This window comes from Nestor notabilis, unplaced genomic scaffold (genome assembly GCF_000696875.1).
Source record: "Nestor notabilis isolate BGI_N333 unplaced genomic scaffold, ASM69687v1 scaffold11539, whole genome shotgun sequence".
NCBI lineage: Eukaryota > Metazoa > Chordata > Aves > Psittaciformes > Psittacidae > Nestor > Nestor notabilis.
Genome location: NW_009942417.1, coordinates 100 through 14,957, shown reverse-complemented (window position 1 = coordinate 14,957; position 14,858 = coordinate 100). Strand labels below are relative to the sequence as shown.

The 14,858-nt window shown below is 55.9% G+C and overlaps 1 protein-coding gene across 1 annotated transcript; it reads right to left on the bottom strand.

The window, feature by feature from the left end:
• Positions 1-1,588: 1,588 nt before the first annotated feature.
• Positions 1,589-14,330, bottom strand: NRBP2 (nuclear receptor binding protein 2; the record flags this gene model as incomplete). The annotated part of the gene is made up of 18 exons (XM_010021401.1): positions 1,589-1,657; positions 3,677-3,732; positions 4,555-4,618; positions 5,056-5,109; positions 8,367-8,502; positions 8,827-8,877; positions 9,021-9,123; positions 9,206-9,338; positions 9,714-9,809; positions 10,893-10,948; positions 11,011-11,094; positions 11,846-11,869; positions 12,126-12,220; positions 12,303-12,343; positions 13,162-13,251; positions 13,413-13,514; positions 13,767-13,889; positions 14,261-14,330. Coding segments are annotated over 18 exons (1,447 nt in total), but the record flags the coding sequence as incomplete, so codon positions are not given.
• Positions 14,331-14,858: the final 528 nt, after the last annotated feature.

Genomic DNA, 14,858 nt, shown 5'->3' with positions numbered 1-14,858 from the left:
CAGGGGGTTGGAACTGGGTGATCTTAAGGTCCTTTCCAACCCAAACCATTCCATGCTTCCATGAAGGTGCTAATGAAGAGCCAGTTGGCTCATCAGGGAGATGAAGCAGTTGGTATGTGAAGGATTGTCTCCGTTTCTGAGGCACATCAAACTTGCTCTTGGGGAAGGATTTCTGAATCCGGCAGCTCCATGATGTCTTTCCACAGAATTCCTGCTCTCCCAACCTGCCAGCCTGTGGGGATGAGCCTGCTGAGCTCAGGGAACCATTTTCCACCGTAACACTGAGAGTGACTAAGGAATGACAGAGCCATTTGCTGATGGAGAGCTCTGATGAGCTGCTTTGAGGCTTTATTGATTTGTCAGCTTGTGATGGTGGCGCAGCACAGCATGAGTTGGCAGCTCAGCATCACGTCCTGGCACAGCAGAACCAGCCCACAGAGCTGATGCCACACCACAAAGCACGGGCAGCGTAGCACAGGGCAGACCCAGCACAGGCACAGCACCGGCACGGGCACAGCACCGGCACGGGCACAGCACCGGCACAGCCACAGCACCAGCACAGGCACAACACCGGCACGGGCACAACACCCACTTGGGCACAGGGACAGCACCAGTACAGACACAGCACCAGCACAGGCCCAGCACCAGCACAGGCACAGCACTGGCATGGGCACAGCACTGGCACAGCCACAGCAGGATAGAGCTGGTTTTACACAGCACAGCATGAGCAGCGTGGAGCAATGGAGCAGCACTGCATGGCTTTTGCAACACATATCACCAACGGAACCTGGTGTGTGCAGCACCTGAGGTGGTTGCCCTTTTCTCCAGGCTAATGACTGAAGTTCCAACCACCACAGGAGAAAAAGGGAAGGAAGAGCCATCAGGGGTTTTCCCCTTAAGGTGTCATGAGATTTTGGAAGGTCATAAGACAAACTGGGGAATGACAATGGTTCTGTTCAGCACCAGTGAGGCTTCTGCTGATCCAACTGGTTGGTCTGGATTTCTGGACCTTCTCATGGCAGTTCAAGTCCAGCTCACAAAGTCCTCTCTTTGGCTTACATCAAGGTCTGCAATTCTAATGACAAGGCATCACAGTGCTGGGGAATCCTGAATAAAATGGGAGAAGCTGGGTATAAAGAACGGAATGTGGCAGATGGGCAACTGTGCCTGAGCTTTCCAAGCCTGTCCCTCTCCTCCCTTTTCCAAGTACTCCCAGCCAGCAAAGAGGAAGAAAATAGCTTTGAGACCTGCAGTGACAAAAGCTTATCATTCCCAGAGGGCAATGGATCACTTTGGGGGATTCTTGCAGCAGTTTTGCATCGGGAAGGGGCTCCCCCACCTCACTACTCCCTTTGGCTTTGCTGCTTCAGGAGCGGGAAACAAGCCATGATTCCTGCTTGGTCCCGAGCTCTCCTGACGCATGGGTAACTTGGTGTGTGCTGGTGACTCCTCCACTGGCTGTTGTCACAGGCAGCTCAGGCGCACACCCCGGCGACTGCAGTGGCCCCGCTGGGGCAGGACCCTGCAGCCCCCTCCTGAGTCCATCCCCGTGGCCGGGGGCCCCGCGCTGCCCTGCTGCAGGGGCCGCTCACAGTGGAGGAGAGCGGTACTTGTGGAAGGCGTTTTCCAGGAAGTTTGCCAGCTTCTCACAGTCGTCCTAAAGGAAAGGAAACCTCATGTCAGCAGATCCATGTGCATTGGCTGCCCTGGACATCTTCCTGACATGATTCCATCCTGAGCCGCCAGCTTCATATCTGAGTCTTGCTATGGGAAGAGAACAGCTCAGAAGCACATCTGGAACATACTGCTGAGGATTATTATTAGCCTGGAGAAGAGAAGCTGCGTGGAGACCTCAGAGCAGCTTCCAGTGTCTGAAGGGAGCTACAAGGATGCTGGAGAGGGACCTTCATCAGGGACTGTAGCAACAGAACAAGGGGTAATGGGTTCAAACTGAAACAGGGGAAGTTCAGGTTAGGCATGAGGAAGAAGTTCTTCCCTGTGAGGGTAGTGAGGTGCTGGCACAGGGTGCCAAAAGAAGTGGTAAATGCCCCATCCCTGGCAGTGTTCAAGGCCAGGCTGGTCAGAGCCTTGGGTGACATGGTCAGGGGTTGGAACTGGGTGATCTTAAGGTCCATTCCAACTCAAACCATTCTGTGATTATCCTGTTTACTGGATAACATCAAATGGCCAACCAGGAATGGAGCCTTTCTGTGTGAGGTGCAAGAGAAAGGCAGAGGAGCAAAGAGTTCTCTGGAGCTTCAGAAGGAACAGAACAGCTCCAGCTTCTTTTGTTTAGTTCAGTTTAACTGACCACTGCATCTAAAGTTATTTTCTATGATCATCTGGTTTGTAATATCCTCACTGCCAACAGACATACAAACTAACGTCACTTGTTGTTGGGCTGGCAAGTACTTTGCCCAGAAATCTCTTCCCTGCTCCCCTCAGGTGGCTTCTGACATATCAGAATGTTCATTCGTTGAGAAAGGAATTCCTGAGATAGAGAGTGATGTGTAAAGGATGCAAAACCCCCAACATTCCCCTCATGTCACAGAGAGGCTTGGAATCACCAGGAACAAACCCAACATCCCCACTCAAGTGCCAAATGCAGAAGCAGTTGTTTTCTTGCTGCTCAGAGGCACCTTTTGGCATTGCTGCTGCTAAATCCGTACAGTTCCTTTAGGGAAGAGATTGGACTTTGAAGACAAGATTTGGGAGGCAAAGCCTGTGGCTGCTGTTAGAGCAACCACGGCCACAGGGAAACCAGAGCCAAGTGCCTCAGGCCAGGAGCAAGCAGCACAATTCCAAGGTAAATAACAAGTTATAAATCAGTTAAAACCATCCAAAGGAAAAGGTACTTGGTGCCTGTGGGGCAGGGAGCACGTCAGAGAGGGGAAGGGAGGTTAAAGGGGGTTATCGCCTAGGAGAAAGCAGGCAGAAAGTGATTTCCACTTTGGAAATTTGGGTGGAATGTTCCAATTTCGGTGGAACATGGACCTGTGTGAGGTACATTCTACAGTACCAAGGAGCTCTCCCGGAGAAAGCCCCACAGTGTGTCAGTCTGAGCTGCAGCCACCACACTCAGGTGAAGAGAGGAGGAAAATCCTAATGTGCTTTGTCCAGGTGTGTTCACACACCTCCTCACTTGGGGAAGCTGATCCTTCCATGTCCAACAGCAGCATCCGGCATGAGGATTCCTCCAGAATTCGGCCTAAAGAGGCCCCAGCTTGTACAAAAATAAAGAGACTTTTCATTCTCTTCATGCTCTGGATGATCCAAATTACCAGATTGCCCTGAACTCCCTCGGGGAGGCAGAAAGCCCCAAACTGAGCTAAGAACACCGGGATAATTCCCCTGGGAGACAGGAGGTGGCCTCAGCTTCCTTTCCTTGGCTCTTCTCTGATTCTCACTTTCACAGTCACTGCCAGGCTGGTGTAAATAACCCTGCACCACATGGACCCTCCAAACAGCAACCTGGAGTTGGGCGTGAGCAAAGCATGGAGTGGGAGGAATGTCAGCTCACTGCAAGGGGCGGGCCCCTGCCACTGCTGCATGGGGAATGCCTGGAGGAGCAATGGGGGAGCTCTTCCCTCCTCCCAGGCATGAAGTGTCCCCCTGGTCTGGAGACTGCAGTGGCATGGTACATACCTGACAGACAAGGAGTGACACGGATGCTTACCTCGTGGATGAATCCATAGTGCACCAGCTCCGTGGCCAAGTCCTTGGAGTTATCAGCTGCAGAGACAAGGAATGGTGAGAACATGAATGTTCATCTCCTAGTTCCTCCTCTATCAGCAAAGTGTCCCAATCTCAACCCACAGACACCTTCAGGGCACACGCTGTGCACTTGTGGGTGGCTGAGTAACTGCTAAGTAACCCCAGGGCAGTGCACTAGACCTGAACAAGGGGTGAGCTCCAGTCCCACGTCACACAGAGCACACCAGCCTTGGCAGTGCATCACTTTGGAGGGGTTTTGGGTTGTTTTGGCTCAGCATGAAGAGGCCACTACCTGTAGTCAGTGAAACATGAGGGGCTGGTGGAGCAGCAACTCCCAAGCATTCATTTCCAAGCATTATGTTTTAATTTTGCTGTAAAGCAATCAAAGGAGCCACTCCAGCCACGCACTTCCAGAAGGCTTCTGCATCTTTCAGGCTGGAGCCTGCTGTGCTGGATCTACTCTGAAGAGAAGCACCTTTCCAAAGAGGAGAGTTCACCTTCTCCTTTCGGAGAGGTGGTGGGGCCAACACCAGTGTTAGGAATGAGGCAAGGAGTCACCAGGGCTGCCCCAGGAATTGCACCCCCATCCCAGGGTGAAGTGCAGGGTCCCCTCCTGGGCTCCCAATCATTCCTTCACTGTAGAGTGCATGTTATTACACAGGCCAGAGGCTGTAAGCTCAGGGTCTGAGTGGACAAGAACTGGTACCAGGCAGACACCGGGCTTTAGTCTGCTCTCCCAGCACAGGAAGGAAAGACAAACTGGCTGGAAACACACTCCGTGTCTACTGCAACCTGACCAGGGCCACCAGGCAATGCATCCACACATGCAAGCAAACCTACTGGGCAGCAGGTCGTAGCTCAACTGTCGATGCAGCTTGTCCTCCAGGATGAGCAGTAGAGTGAGCTGCAGGAAGAAGAGAGCGCTCTTTACTAACACCAGAGGAGAAAGGGGCTGACTCCTCAGCAGCTCTAGAGGCTGCTGCAGCGTGGGGCAGGAGGTGCTGGAACTGCCAACATACTGCATGGATTTGGAAAGGTTGGTTGAGTGTCTTAGAGGAACGTTCTCTCAGCAGTTACAGCCCATCTGCCAGGGCTGAACTAGAAAGCAGCAGAGTTAAAAGGTGTCCAGGAACAGATGTCACAGCCTCCCCGTCCTGCAGCCAGAGGGAGCTGGTGGCTGCGGCCTTCTTCAGGCTTCTTTTATTATAAAGGAACACCTCCTGTGGGTGCTGCAGTGAACTGGCTGAGACCAAACCTTCCCCTCTCAGATGCCAGAGGTGGGTGCAGAGAGCAACAGTTCTTGCCTCAGAGCCTCATGCGGAATTAGAGCTGAATACTTACGTGCCACTGGGTCTTGTCTTCATTCAGCTCCATGTTACACTGCATCTGCACCACCTACAAGAGGCCAAAATCAACATCAGCTTGGACACAGTCCCTCAGCCTGCCCAGACCTGCTTCACTTCTGCTCTCCCAGCATGACTTGCACATTCCTCCTGTAACTCTTCAATTCCAGCTGCCAGCCTGACCTTCTGCTGCTGCCCACACTCCTCCATGCAGGTGGAGCAGCTGAGGGTTGATGTAGTCCAGGATCAGCCACAAGCCGTGGCCTCGGCTGACAGAGGTGGGTGGGAGCCTGTGCAAGCTTTGGGGAGACTTTACCACAAGGAGTTCTGCTTCCCCTCAAAGCTGTGCCCACACTCTTGGTTATGGTTTAAAATTGCCCATGCTCGTGTCCTTATGGAGATGCTCAAAGCAAACCCAAAATATTGAATATTATTAAAATGAATTTGGGGTTTCTCTGGGAAGCTCCACATTACATCTTATTTATATCAGCTTCAAGCTCCTGTGAAGGAACGGGGCCAGCTTCAAGCTGGAGCAGTTTCAAGTTCCCATGCAAATGGCTCACACCAGAAGTTGTGTTGTCTGGCAAAGGAAAGCCAGAGAGAGCATGGAATTGGTAAGTCCAAAAAGCCAGGAATCAACAGCCCTGTTTTACACAGAATTTTACAGGGTTTCATTTAGAATCCTCCAGGAGTTACACACTTACTCCTTCCTCTGGCCCAGTGCCCCGCTTCTGCAGCTCCTCCCTATGACAAACAGCTCTGGCTCTCAGCCAGGAATCTCACTGTCCTCTGACCATTTCCAGGCCATCAAGTGTCCAGGAAGAGCCTGCACTCAAGGTGGGTGCCCTGTCCCTACACCGGGTGACACCAGCCTGTGTGGCCACAGGCTCCTTCATCTACTGAACTACACTGAAGTGTGCAGCGCCTTGCAGACACCACCAAAGAGAAAGCTGGGGACATTGGGTGCACCACTGCCACCTGCTCTCACCTCTCTTCTGATGCCTGTGATCAAGGAATCATTTAGGTGGGAAGACACATCACTAGTCCCAGCTCCTGCTCAAAACAAGACAAACTGAATTCAGACCAGGCGCTTTAGAGCTCTGCCCGGCTGGGGCTTGAAAACCTCCAAGAAGATCCCATAACCTCTCCAAGCCCCTAGTCCACTGAGAAAGAATCCCTTGGATCCCTCCAGCATCCATATTCCAGTGCCTCTCAGGACAGACAGAATCTGCATTAGAGATACACCCATTCGGGAAGTGCAGGCTTTTATGACATGAAACCTCAGTGCACCTGAGGTCACCAGTCCCAGCTCAAAGCAGATGAAACCAAGGTGACTATTTGGCCAGACCACAGACTCAAGAACCTTCCTTGGGGCGGGAGGTGAAAAAGTAGCTTGGAACAAGCACGCAGAGGGGAAAAGGCACTGCAGCAGCTTCACGTTTACATTTCCCTCACGTGTCTGACTCATCCCCTCAGCACTTGCTAAAAATAAGCCCTGAGCAGAGTGAGTGAAGCACAAGCTGAGTGCTCTGAATGCTGATTCTCGGGTGGGGATGAAGAACCTGGCACTGATGTGCTTCCTCGAGGGAGGCATTGCACGGGATCATGCAGCAACAAGAATCAAGTTTAACCCCACATAGTATTTTTAACATGAATTCAGTGCAAGAATCAAATTGCATCTGTATCATCCATGGTAATACGAAGGCAGTTCCATGGGTGATCAATGAGGAATGACTGGAATTCTACAGGGAAATACCCATATGGGGAATACCAGGTGACAAATGGGTTTGTAAGGGAGGTGCACCCAGACCAATGAGCTCTTCAGCCCTCAACACAGTTCAGGAGACAGAAGCACTGTCAGAAGTGCCTGAGCTCTGGCCTGAGGACGGTGCCAACCACTGTGTCTCCCCAGACACACCTCAGCAAACGGCAAGCACCAAGTCCTGCCCCTGGGAAGGAACAAGCCCCGGCAAGGCCACAGGCTGGAATGGTCTGGCTGCAGGGAAGGCTCTGGGGTCATGGTGGGCAGGATGTGAGCTGCAGTGTGCCCCAGCAGCACAGACAGCCACCAGCATCCTGGGGCACAGCCAGGATGTTGAGGCAAATAACCGCTCCCCTACTCAGCACTTGCTAAATTCCATCAGGAACTGCATCCAATTCTGGGCCTCTAGAACAAGAAGCACATTGACAACAAACTCAAGTTCAATGGAGGGCCATCACAATGATCCTCGGCTGGAGTGCTGCCTTCTTAGAGGAGGCTGAGGGCAGTGGGCTTGTTCTGCCTGTGGAAGGGAAGGTGTCGGGGGGTGAACCTGCAGTGTGCCATACCCACAAGGGGTTACACTGCAGCGCTGAACTGCTCAGTGATGGGTTACACCGTGGTGCTGGATGGCTTCACTCCTGCTCAGCACCCTCACAGATATGGGCTGGGATGGAGTTAATTGTCTTCACAGTAGCTAGGATGCGGCTGTGTTTTGGAACTGTGCTGGAAACAGGGATGTTTTCCTTACTGCTCAGCAGCACTTTCACAGAGCCAAGGCCTTTTCTGCCTCTCGTCCCCCCAGTGAGCAGGTTGGGGGTGCACAAGGAGTTGGAGGGGACACAGCTGACCCCAACTTACCCCAGGGATATCCCAGACCACGGGACATCATGCTCAGCATGGAACACTGGGAGAAGGAATTGGGGTATTTGGGGTGATGGCGTTTGTGTCACTGTGACACGTGGTGGAGCCCAGCTGCCCAGGGGTGGCTGAACTGGTGTGATGGGAAGTGCTGAATGAATTCCTTGTTTTCCTTTGCTCATGCGGCAGCTCCTGCTCTGCCCATTGAACTGTCTTGATCCCAGCCCATGACTGTCTTGCTTTTCCAGTTCTCTTCCCCAGTTCCAATGTGGGGTGAGGGAGTGGCTGCCTGGACCCCATCACTGTCTGCGTTAAACCAGGACACACTGCGCTGGTCCTTCACTGCCAGGCTCCTCCCTGCTCCCCTTGGGGCCCATAAACCCACTTGCAGTGACCAAAGCACAGAGCACCCTGTGCCATGGAGCTCCTGGGGAGGAGGGAAGGCAGAGCAAAGAACTGGTGGCAACGGGGCTGCTCCAGAAGGGCTCGAGTGAAACAGACCTTGCTGGCTCCAACCAAAGAGATGTCACAGTCCTTGGCAGCCAGAACAAGGAGAACAGCTCTATAGCTCTCACCTGGCTGTAGTTCAGTGTGTGGCTAAAGGGAGACGCTCCTGCCCCAGGCTCAGGAGTGGAGACTGTTCACCTCATCCCAGTGGAGAATCCATCCCCAGCTAGATCTGACCTTACCTTCCTGGTCTCCACATCAAAGGGCTCTGGGGTGGGAGTCTTGGCTTTCTGAGGGTCCTCCTGGGGCTGGGAGAGGGCACGCGGGAGGGCATGGGGTCTGGAAACAGCGAAGTTCATCAGGGGGTAAATCCCATTCCTGGTGCAGACACAGGGGGAGAACAGAGCTGAGCCCTGGCAAAGGTGAGCTGTGCCATGCCATGGCCCAGAGCAGGGATCTGCACCTACGGAGTGGCAGAGCTGGCAGGGAGCAGGGCATGGAGCTCCCCTTGCCCTGCGCAGCAGCCCAAGTGCTCAATCCCAGGGGAAGCACAGAGGGGATCACCATGACAAAGCACTGCTGGGCTGATAGGTTGGACCCGGACCCTGGCTCTGTGCTGCCCAGGGAGCTGCAGGTACGGAGCTGCTGGGGATCAGAGGTGGGCAGACACAGGCCAGGCACCCAGCAGCACCTTCAACCCACCTGACATCCTCTAGGAACTTGTCGAGTTCAAGGAAGAAAACCTCCGAGTACCTGGGAGGAAAAGAGGACAGGAGGTGAGGGGGGAGGCAGGAGACAAAAGCAGTGGGAAGGACTCCTGTGCCATCACACCAGCACCACCAGCACCACTAGTCCTGGGCTCACGCCATGGCTGCTCTGACACCTCCCCTCCTTACCTCCACTGTGCTCCAGGCCGACCCTCTCTCCGTATCTCTGCCATCACCATGTTCAGGTCCAGGTCCTTTATCTTCTCCTCCACGACGTTCTCTGGCATCAGGTCTAGGGCAAAGGCAGCGAGGGGCTGTCAGATGAGGAGTCCCAGGGCTGCTCTGTGGGGCAGGGATGGCCCGTGCTCACTCACACTGGTTGTTGATGAAGCAATGAGCTGCCAGCAGCTTGAGGGAATGGACCTCAAAGAGCACCCGGTGGAAGAGCAGGTTATTTGCTGTTGGTCGCTTGTCGGGGTTGAGGGTCAAGCAAGACAGGATGAACTCCTGCAGGTCACAGCAAAGGCATAAACTGAGGCAAATTGGGACATTTCCACTGCTGCCAGCACCAGCTCCGGCTCACACTCAGGCTTCCTGGGAAGCAGAATGGAGCAAATCCTGCCCCTCCTGCAAGCTCCAGGCTGGGGCCTGCCTTGAGCTGGCCAGGGCTACTTGGGAGAGACACAGAGAACAAGGAATGGCCAGAAGAAGGATGACACGATGGGAACCAGCACAACATGAGACCCACACCCACATACACAGCCTGACCCACACACAGGCATTCAGTGCCTGACATTCCAGATACCAGCCAAGGGGACATTCACCCGCAGGAGGGATCTCTGACCCACAGGCAGGTCCCTGAGGCTCAGCCTGTGCACTCACCCGCATGTTGGAATCATCCAGGGAATGCCGTGCCCGCATGATGGCCTCCTCCGAGACTCGTGTGTCCCCGTTGGTCTGGATCTCCAGCACGGCCATCTGGGAAGAGAGCGAGTGTAGCCGCATCTGCCTGTGGCCAAGCCCTGGGACAGTCCTGGAGAGCTTCCCCAAAGGGACACCACCTGGCAGGTGGCAGCTCTGGAGCTCCTCACAGGACACAAGCCCAGGCAGGCTCTGGATCTACTGGGCTCCCCATCGTGCTCTGGACACTGTGTCCCCACTCACAGGTACCCGGCTGCTCCCTGGCACTGGGCAGAGTGGGAACAATGCAGACAGCACCAACAGCCCATAGGCTGTCTGGGCAAGCTGTTCTGGTGGTGTCCTGCAGCCAGCTCTGGGGATCCAAACACCAGTGGGATGTGGGGCTGCTGGTGTGAGCCCAGAAGAGGCCACAGAGCTGCTGTGAGGGCTGGAGCAGCTCTGCTCTGGAGCCAGGCTGAGAGAGCTGGGCTGGGGCAGCTGGAGAAGAGAAGGCTCCTGAAAGGGACACCTTAGAGCAGCTCCAGTGCCTAAAGGGGCTACAGGAAACCTGGAGAGGGGCTTTGGACAAGGGATGTAGGAACAGGCCAAGGGGAATGGCTTTAACCTGCCAGAGGGGAGACTGAGGTGAGCTCTCAGGCAGAAGTTCTTCCCCGTGAGAGTGCTGAGGCACTGGCACAGGGTGCCCAGAGAAGCTGTGGCTGCCCCATCCCTGGCATGTGCGCTCCCCAGCCTGGCCAGGTTTCAAGGCAAGGCTGGACACAAGGGCTTGGAGCAACCTGCTCTAGTGGAAGGTGTCCCTGCCCATGGCAGGGGGCTGGAGCTGGGTGAGCTTTAAGGTCCCTTCCAAACCAAGTCATTCCATGGTTCTATGGAGCTGCACGGCCTGTCCCTGCCCCTTCCTAGGGCTGTCACAGCCTGAGGAGGAAGAGGAGGCACCAGCCGAGCCCAGCAGAGCTCAGCCCACGCTGCATCTAGGGCAGGGGGGGCATGGCCGCAGAACATGTTCTGCTGACCCAAGCAGTGACATCTCCACTGCTGCCAGGAGTCCCCAGCTCTCACTGAGGTTTGAGACTACTTGGGAAGCTCCAGACCACCTCACTCCTGGCCTGTAAGCCAGGCAGAGCATGTCCTGCTCCGTACCTCCAGTGCGCACATCCCGAAGGAGAAGATGTCCACAGCAGTCCCGTCCGTCTTTTCTGCAGAAACAAGGCAGAACCATGTCAGGCGCACCCGGACCCAGCCCCAGCCCCGCACTCACGGCCGTATTCCGGTGGGAAGAAGTGGAGGTTGCGCAGCTCCTCCCTCTCAATCCTGATGGGGCTCCGCAGGTCGTCTGGGAGAGCTGCTCAAGGAGGAGAAACCTTGAGCACCCGACCCCTGCTATGGGGGCTCTGAAGGACTGCAGGCATGAAGGGTGCAAGGGGCACCAGGGATGGAGTCCTGTTGTGCTCCTGGAATTCCTGAATCGTCAGGGCTGGAAGGGGCCTCTGGAACTCCTCCATCCACCCCCTGCCCAGAGCAGGGCACACAGGAATGGGTCCATGGTGGCTCTGGGATAGCTCCAGACCCCCCCCCCCTGGGCAGCCTGTCCCAGGGCTCAGCCACCCTCAACCTCGACAAGTTCTTGCTCATGTTGAGGTGAAGCTTCTCGTGGGTCAGTTTCTGGCCATTGCTCCTTGTCCTGTCGCTGGCACCACTGAGAAGAGTCTGGCCCCACGCTCCTGCACATGCCTTGGAGACACTGCTCTGCCCTGATGGATCCCTTCCCAGGCTGCTCTGCTCCAGGCTCAACAGGTTCAGCTCCTCCAGCCTCTCCTCACCAGAGGGATGCTCCAGAGCCCTGAGCATCCTTGTGTCCCTCCACTGGAACCTCTCCAGCAGCTCCTTGTCTTTCTTGTGCTGAGGAGCCCAGAACTGGCCACTGCTCCTGCCCATGCAGACCACTCTGGGACACTCGTTCCCCCAGGAGACCCCTCTGCTCCCAGGGCAATTCCCCAAGGGACGAATGTCCCCCCTGCCTGCAGAGCCCACGGGAGGAAAATGGACCCAGGGATGGGACCGATGTGCTGGGGAGGTGACAGAGGGACACTCACCATTGGCAAACACCCTGTGCCAGACTGGGGTCCACGCCGATCCCGATGCAGATGGGTGGATGAGACACAGAGCAGAGAACACAAAGAGAAGAGAAGGTAACTCCAAGCTTCCCATATGTGATGCTCCAAGGAGCCCTGCAGCTCTCACCTCCTCTGCCCTCCTGGACCCCCCTGCCAGCACACCACCTGCATGTCTCCTGCATCCTGCATCCCACATCCCACAGCTTCCTCCTGCTGACTCTCCTCCTCCCCAGCATCCGGAGCCACAGGAATGTCCCACCTGAGCCAATCTTTATGAGGCCGTTGTGCTGGATGAAGATGGTGTCACTGGTGAGGTTGCCATGGATGATGGGCGGATCACATGAGTGCAGGAAGCTGGGAAGCACAGAGCTGCTTTCAGCACACAGCCGGTGCCCAGCCCGGTGGGAAGCAGGACACCAGCAATGCCAAAGCTTACCTGAGAGCAGACAGGATCTGAGTGCACCAGCGCTTCCAGGCCTAGAGCAGAGATCAGAGCCCTCTGTCAGACCACATGCCCATCAGAGCATGGGAGCCAGAGCAGGACATTCCTACCTGCCTACCAGAGGCTGGAGAGATGTGCCCTGCACCAGCCCTGAGGAGACTGATACCAAAGATGAGCCACATGACAACAGCCTCCTTTCCAACCCCTGCTCAAAGAGCACTATCAAAGCTGAGAGCCCATCCCCAGCACAGAGCTCCCCTGAACCCCCAAACCCTGGTGGGAGCACGGACACAGGAGGCAAAGCCCACTGTTGTGGGGTCCATGCAGGCAGCTGCGGTGGTGCCTGACTGACCTGGTGTGAGACTGAGCTCAAACTTCATGGCAGGGCTTGCAAGGGCCTCCCAAACAGTCACCCAGCTCCTGAGCTGAGACCTGCCTGAACTGACTGACAGACCCCCACTGGGTGGGTTTGCTGGTGAAACTGGTCCCTTCAGCCCAAGCAGTAACCCAGCCACATGCCCACTGTCCCTCACTGAGGGTGGTGGAGATGCTGGCCCTCCAAAGCATGATGCAGCCCCAGGAGCATCAGCATCACTGCAGCAGCTTCCAGCAGGTTCCCGCCCTCGGGGTCAGATCCTGGCAGCAGGATCCAGTTCTGGGCTGCCCTGGGGAAGTTCTGCTCTTGCTCCAGCCCTCACCAAGATGCCACCTCCCTCCAGCAGAGTCCCTGGGTAACTCAGGGAGCACTATTTATGCTTCCTCTGCCTTACAAGAGATCACAGAACCTCTGACAGAAGCCACAGAGCTACCCACTCCTGCTGGGACACCCTGTGTGTGCTCCCAGGGAACCCACCCTGGCGTTCATGGCCTTGTGGTTCTTCTTGGTTTTCTTCAGGAATTGTTTCAGGCTCCCTGAGGACACGTATTCCGTGATGAAGATGACCTGGCAGGGAAGAGAGGCGTCAGCTTCCCAGCCTCCTCCCCAGCAACAGTCTCTCGGAGGATGGGGAGTCCTGTGGAGCAGGGTGAGGAGCAGAGCCGGGATCCCCATTCCCACCTGCTGACATCCCTCCCCCAGCCTGGGGACACCCCAGACCTTCCTACCCGTGCCTTCGAGTCTTTCACATCCAGCCAGTACTTGTGAAGCTTCACAATATTGGGGTGATCCACGAGCACCAGCTGCTCAAACATGGTCTTGATCTTCTCCTGTGGGCAGAGAGAGGACAAGGGAGGTGGCAGGTGGTCCTGGGACATGCAGGACACCTCCAACAGCAAGGGAGCCTGGGCTGGGAGAGGAGGCTGTGCCCATGATTTTGGGGTACAAAGGACACGTGGAGCTGTCTCTGGGAAGGAAGCCCAGGCAAGGCAGGAGCATGGTGGCTGGCACTGCCTCCAGGAAGGTTCTGAGGGGTGGCTGCAGGGAGGTGAGTGCAGGCCTCGCTGGGAGGAATGTCTCACCTCATGCGCTTTGAAGGCTTTCTTGTCGGTGAAGAGCAGCTCGTTCCATACCACCTCCACGCCCTCCTCTGTGTCCATGGCCAGGAAGGTGCTCTGGATGCCTGGCATGTTCCCCTGGTTCACCTGCAAGGCACAGGGAGGTAGGAGATGGCCACAGCCCTGCCCGCAGCTCCCACCCACCTCCCCGGGGGAATGTGCTGCATGGGCATGGGTGAAGACTTCAGCCCATGGGAGGGCCTAGTCAGGAGATGGGGAGGCCCTGCCCTGCCCTAGGGACCTGCCTTGGGGAGCTCAGACTCCGTTTCTCCAGGACACGAGGGCACCGGAGAGAGCCTGTGCTGTGGAGCACTTCCCATCCCAGCCCTCTCAACTCCTGTAGCCCAGTGAGAAGCTGGCCATGACAGTGACCTGCTGGCCCCACTCCTGCACAACATCAGGGACCCCACTTCCCAGCAGCCATGATGGGCTAACCCACACCCACGGCTGGTGCTCACACTCTTGTCGGACAGAGCAAAGTAGAAGGTCCAGACGATCCAAAGCCGTAACATCATCTCTTTAAACATCCTGAGGAGACAGGGAGTGCCACCCGTGCCCTGGGCTCTGTCTGATTAGTTCCCAGGACTCCAAGGAGAGCAGCTCCGTGGCCATCACCTCCACAGGCAATGTCCAGCAAGAACCCAGCTGCAGCAGCCCTGTTCCTGTGATGGGTCTCTGCTGGTCCAGCCAGGACCACCCTGTTCCAGCTCCAGCCTGGATCAAACCTGCTCTAAAGGCTTCTGACAGGGGCTCAGCAGCATAGACACATCCCAGGACCACGGGTCCTGCCCCCTGGGAGCAGTGTCTGCTGCATCCTGACCCACACGGCACCAGCCTCTGCACAGAGCAAGCCTGCAGCTCTGACCTCGATGACAAGGAGGGACAAGAGTCTCCTGGGCAGCCTTACTTGCGAGGAGTAAGACAGCAGTCGAGGGAAGGGATCCTCCCTCTCTACTGACCCTGGTGCAGCCACATCTGGAGTCCTGTGTCCAGTTCTGGGCTCCTCAGCCCAGGAAAGACATGCAGCTACTGGAGAGGGTCCAGCAGAGGAACAGA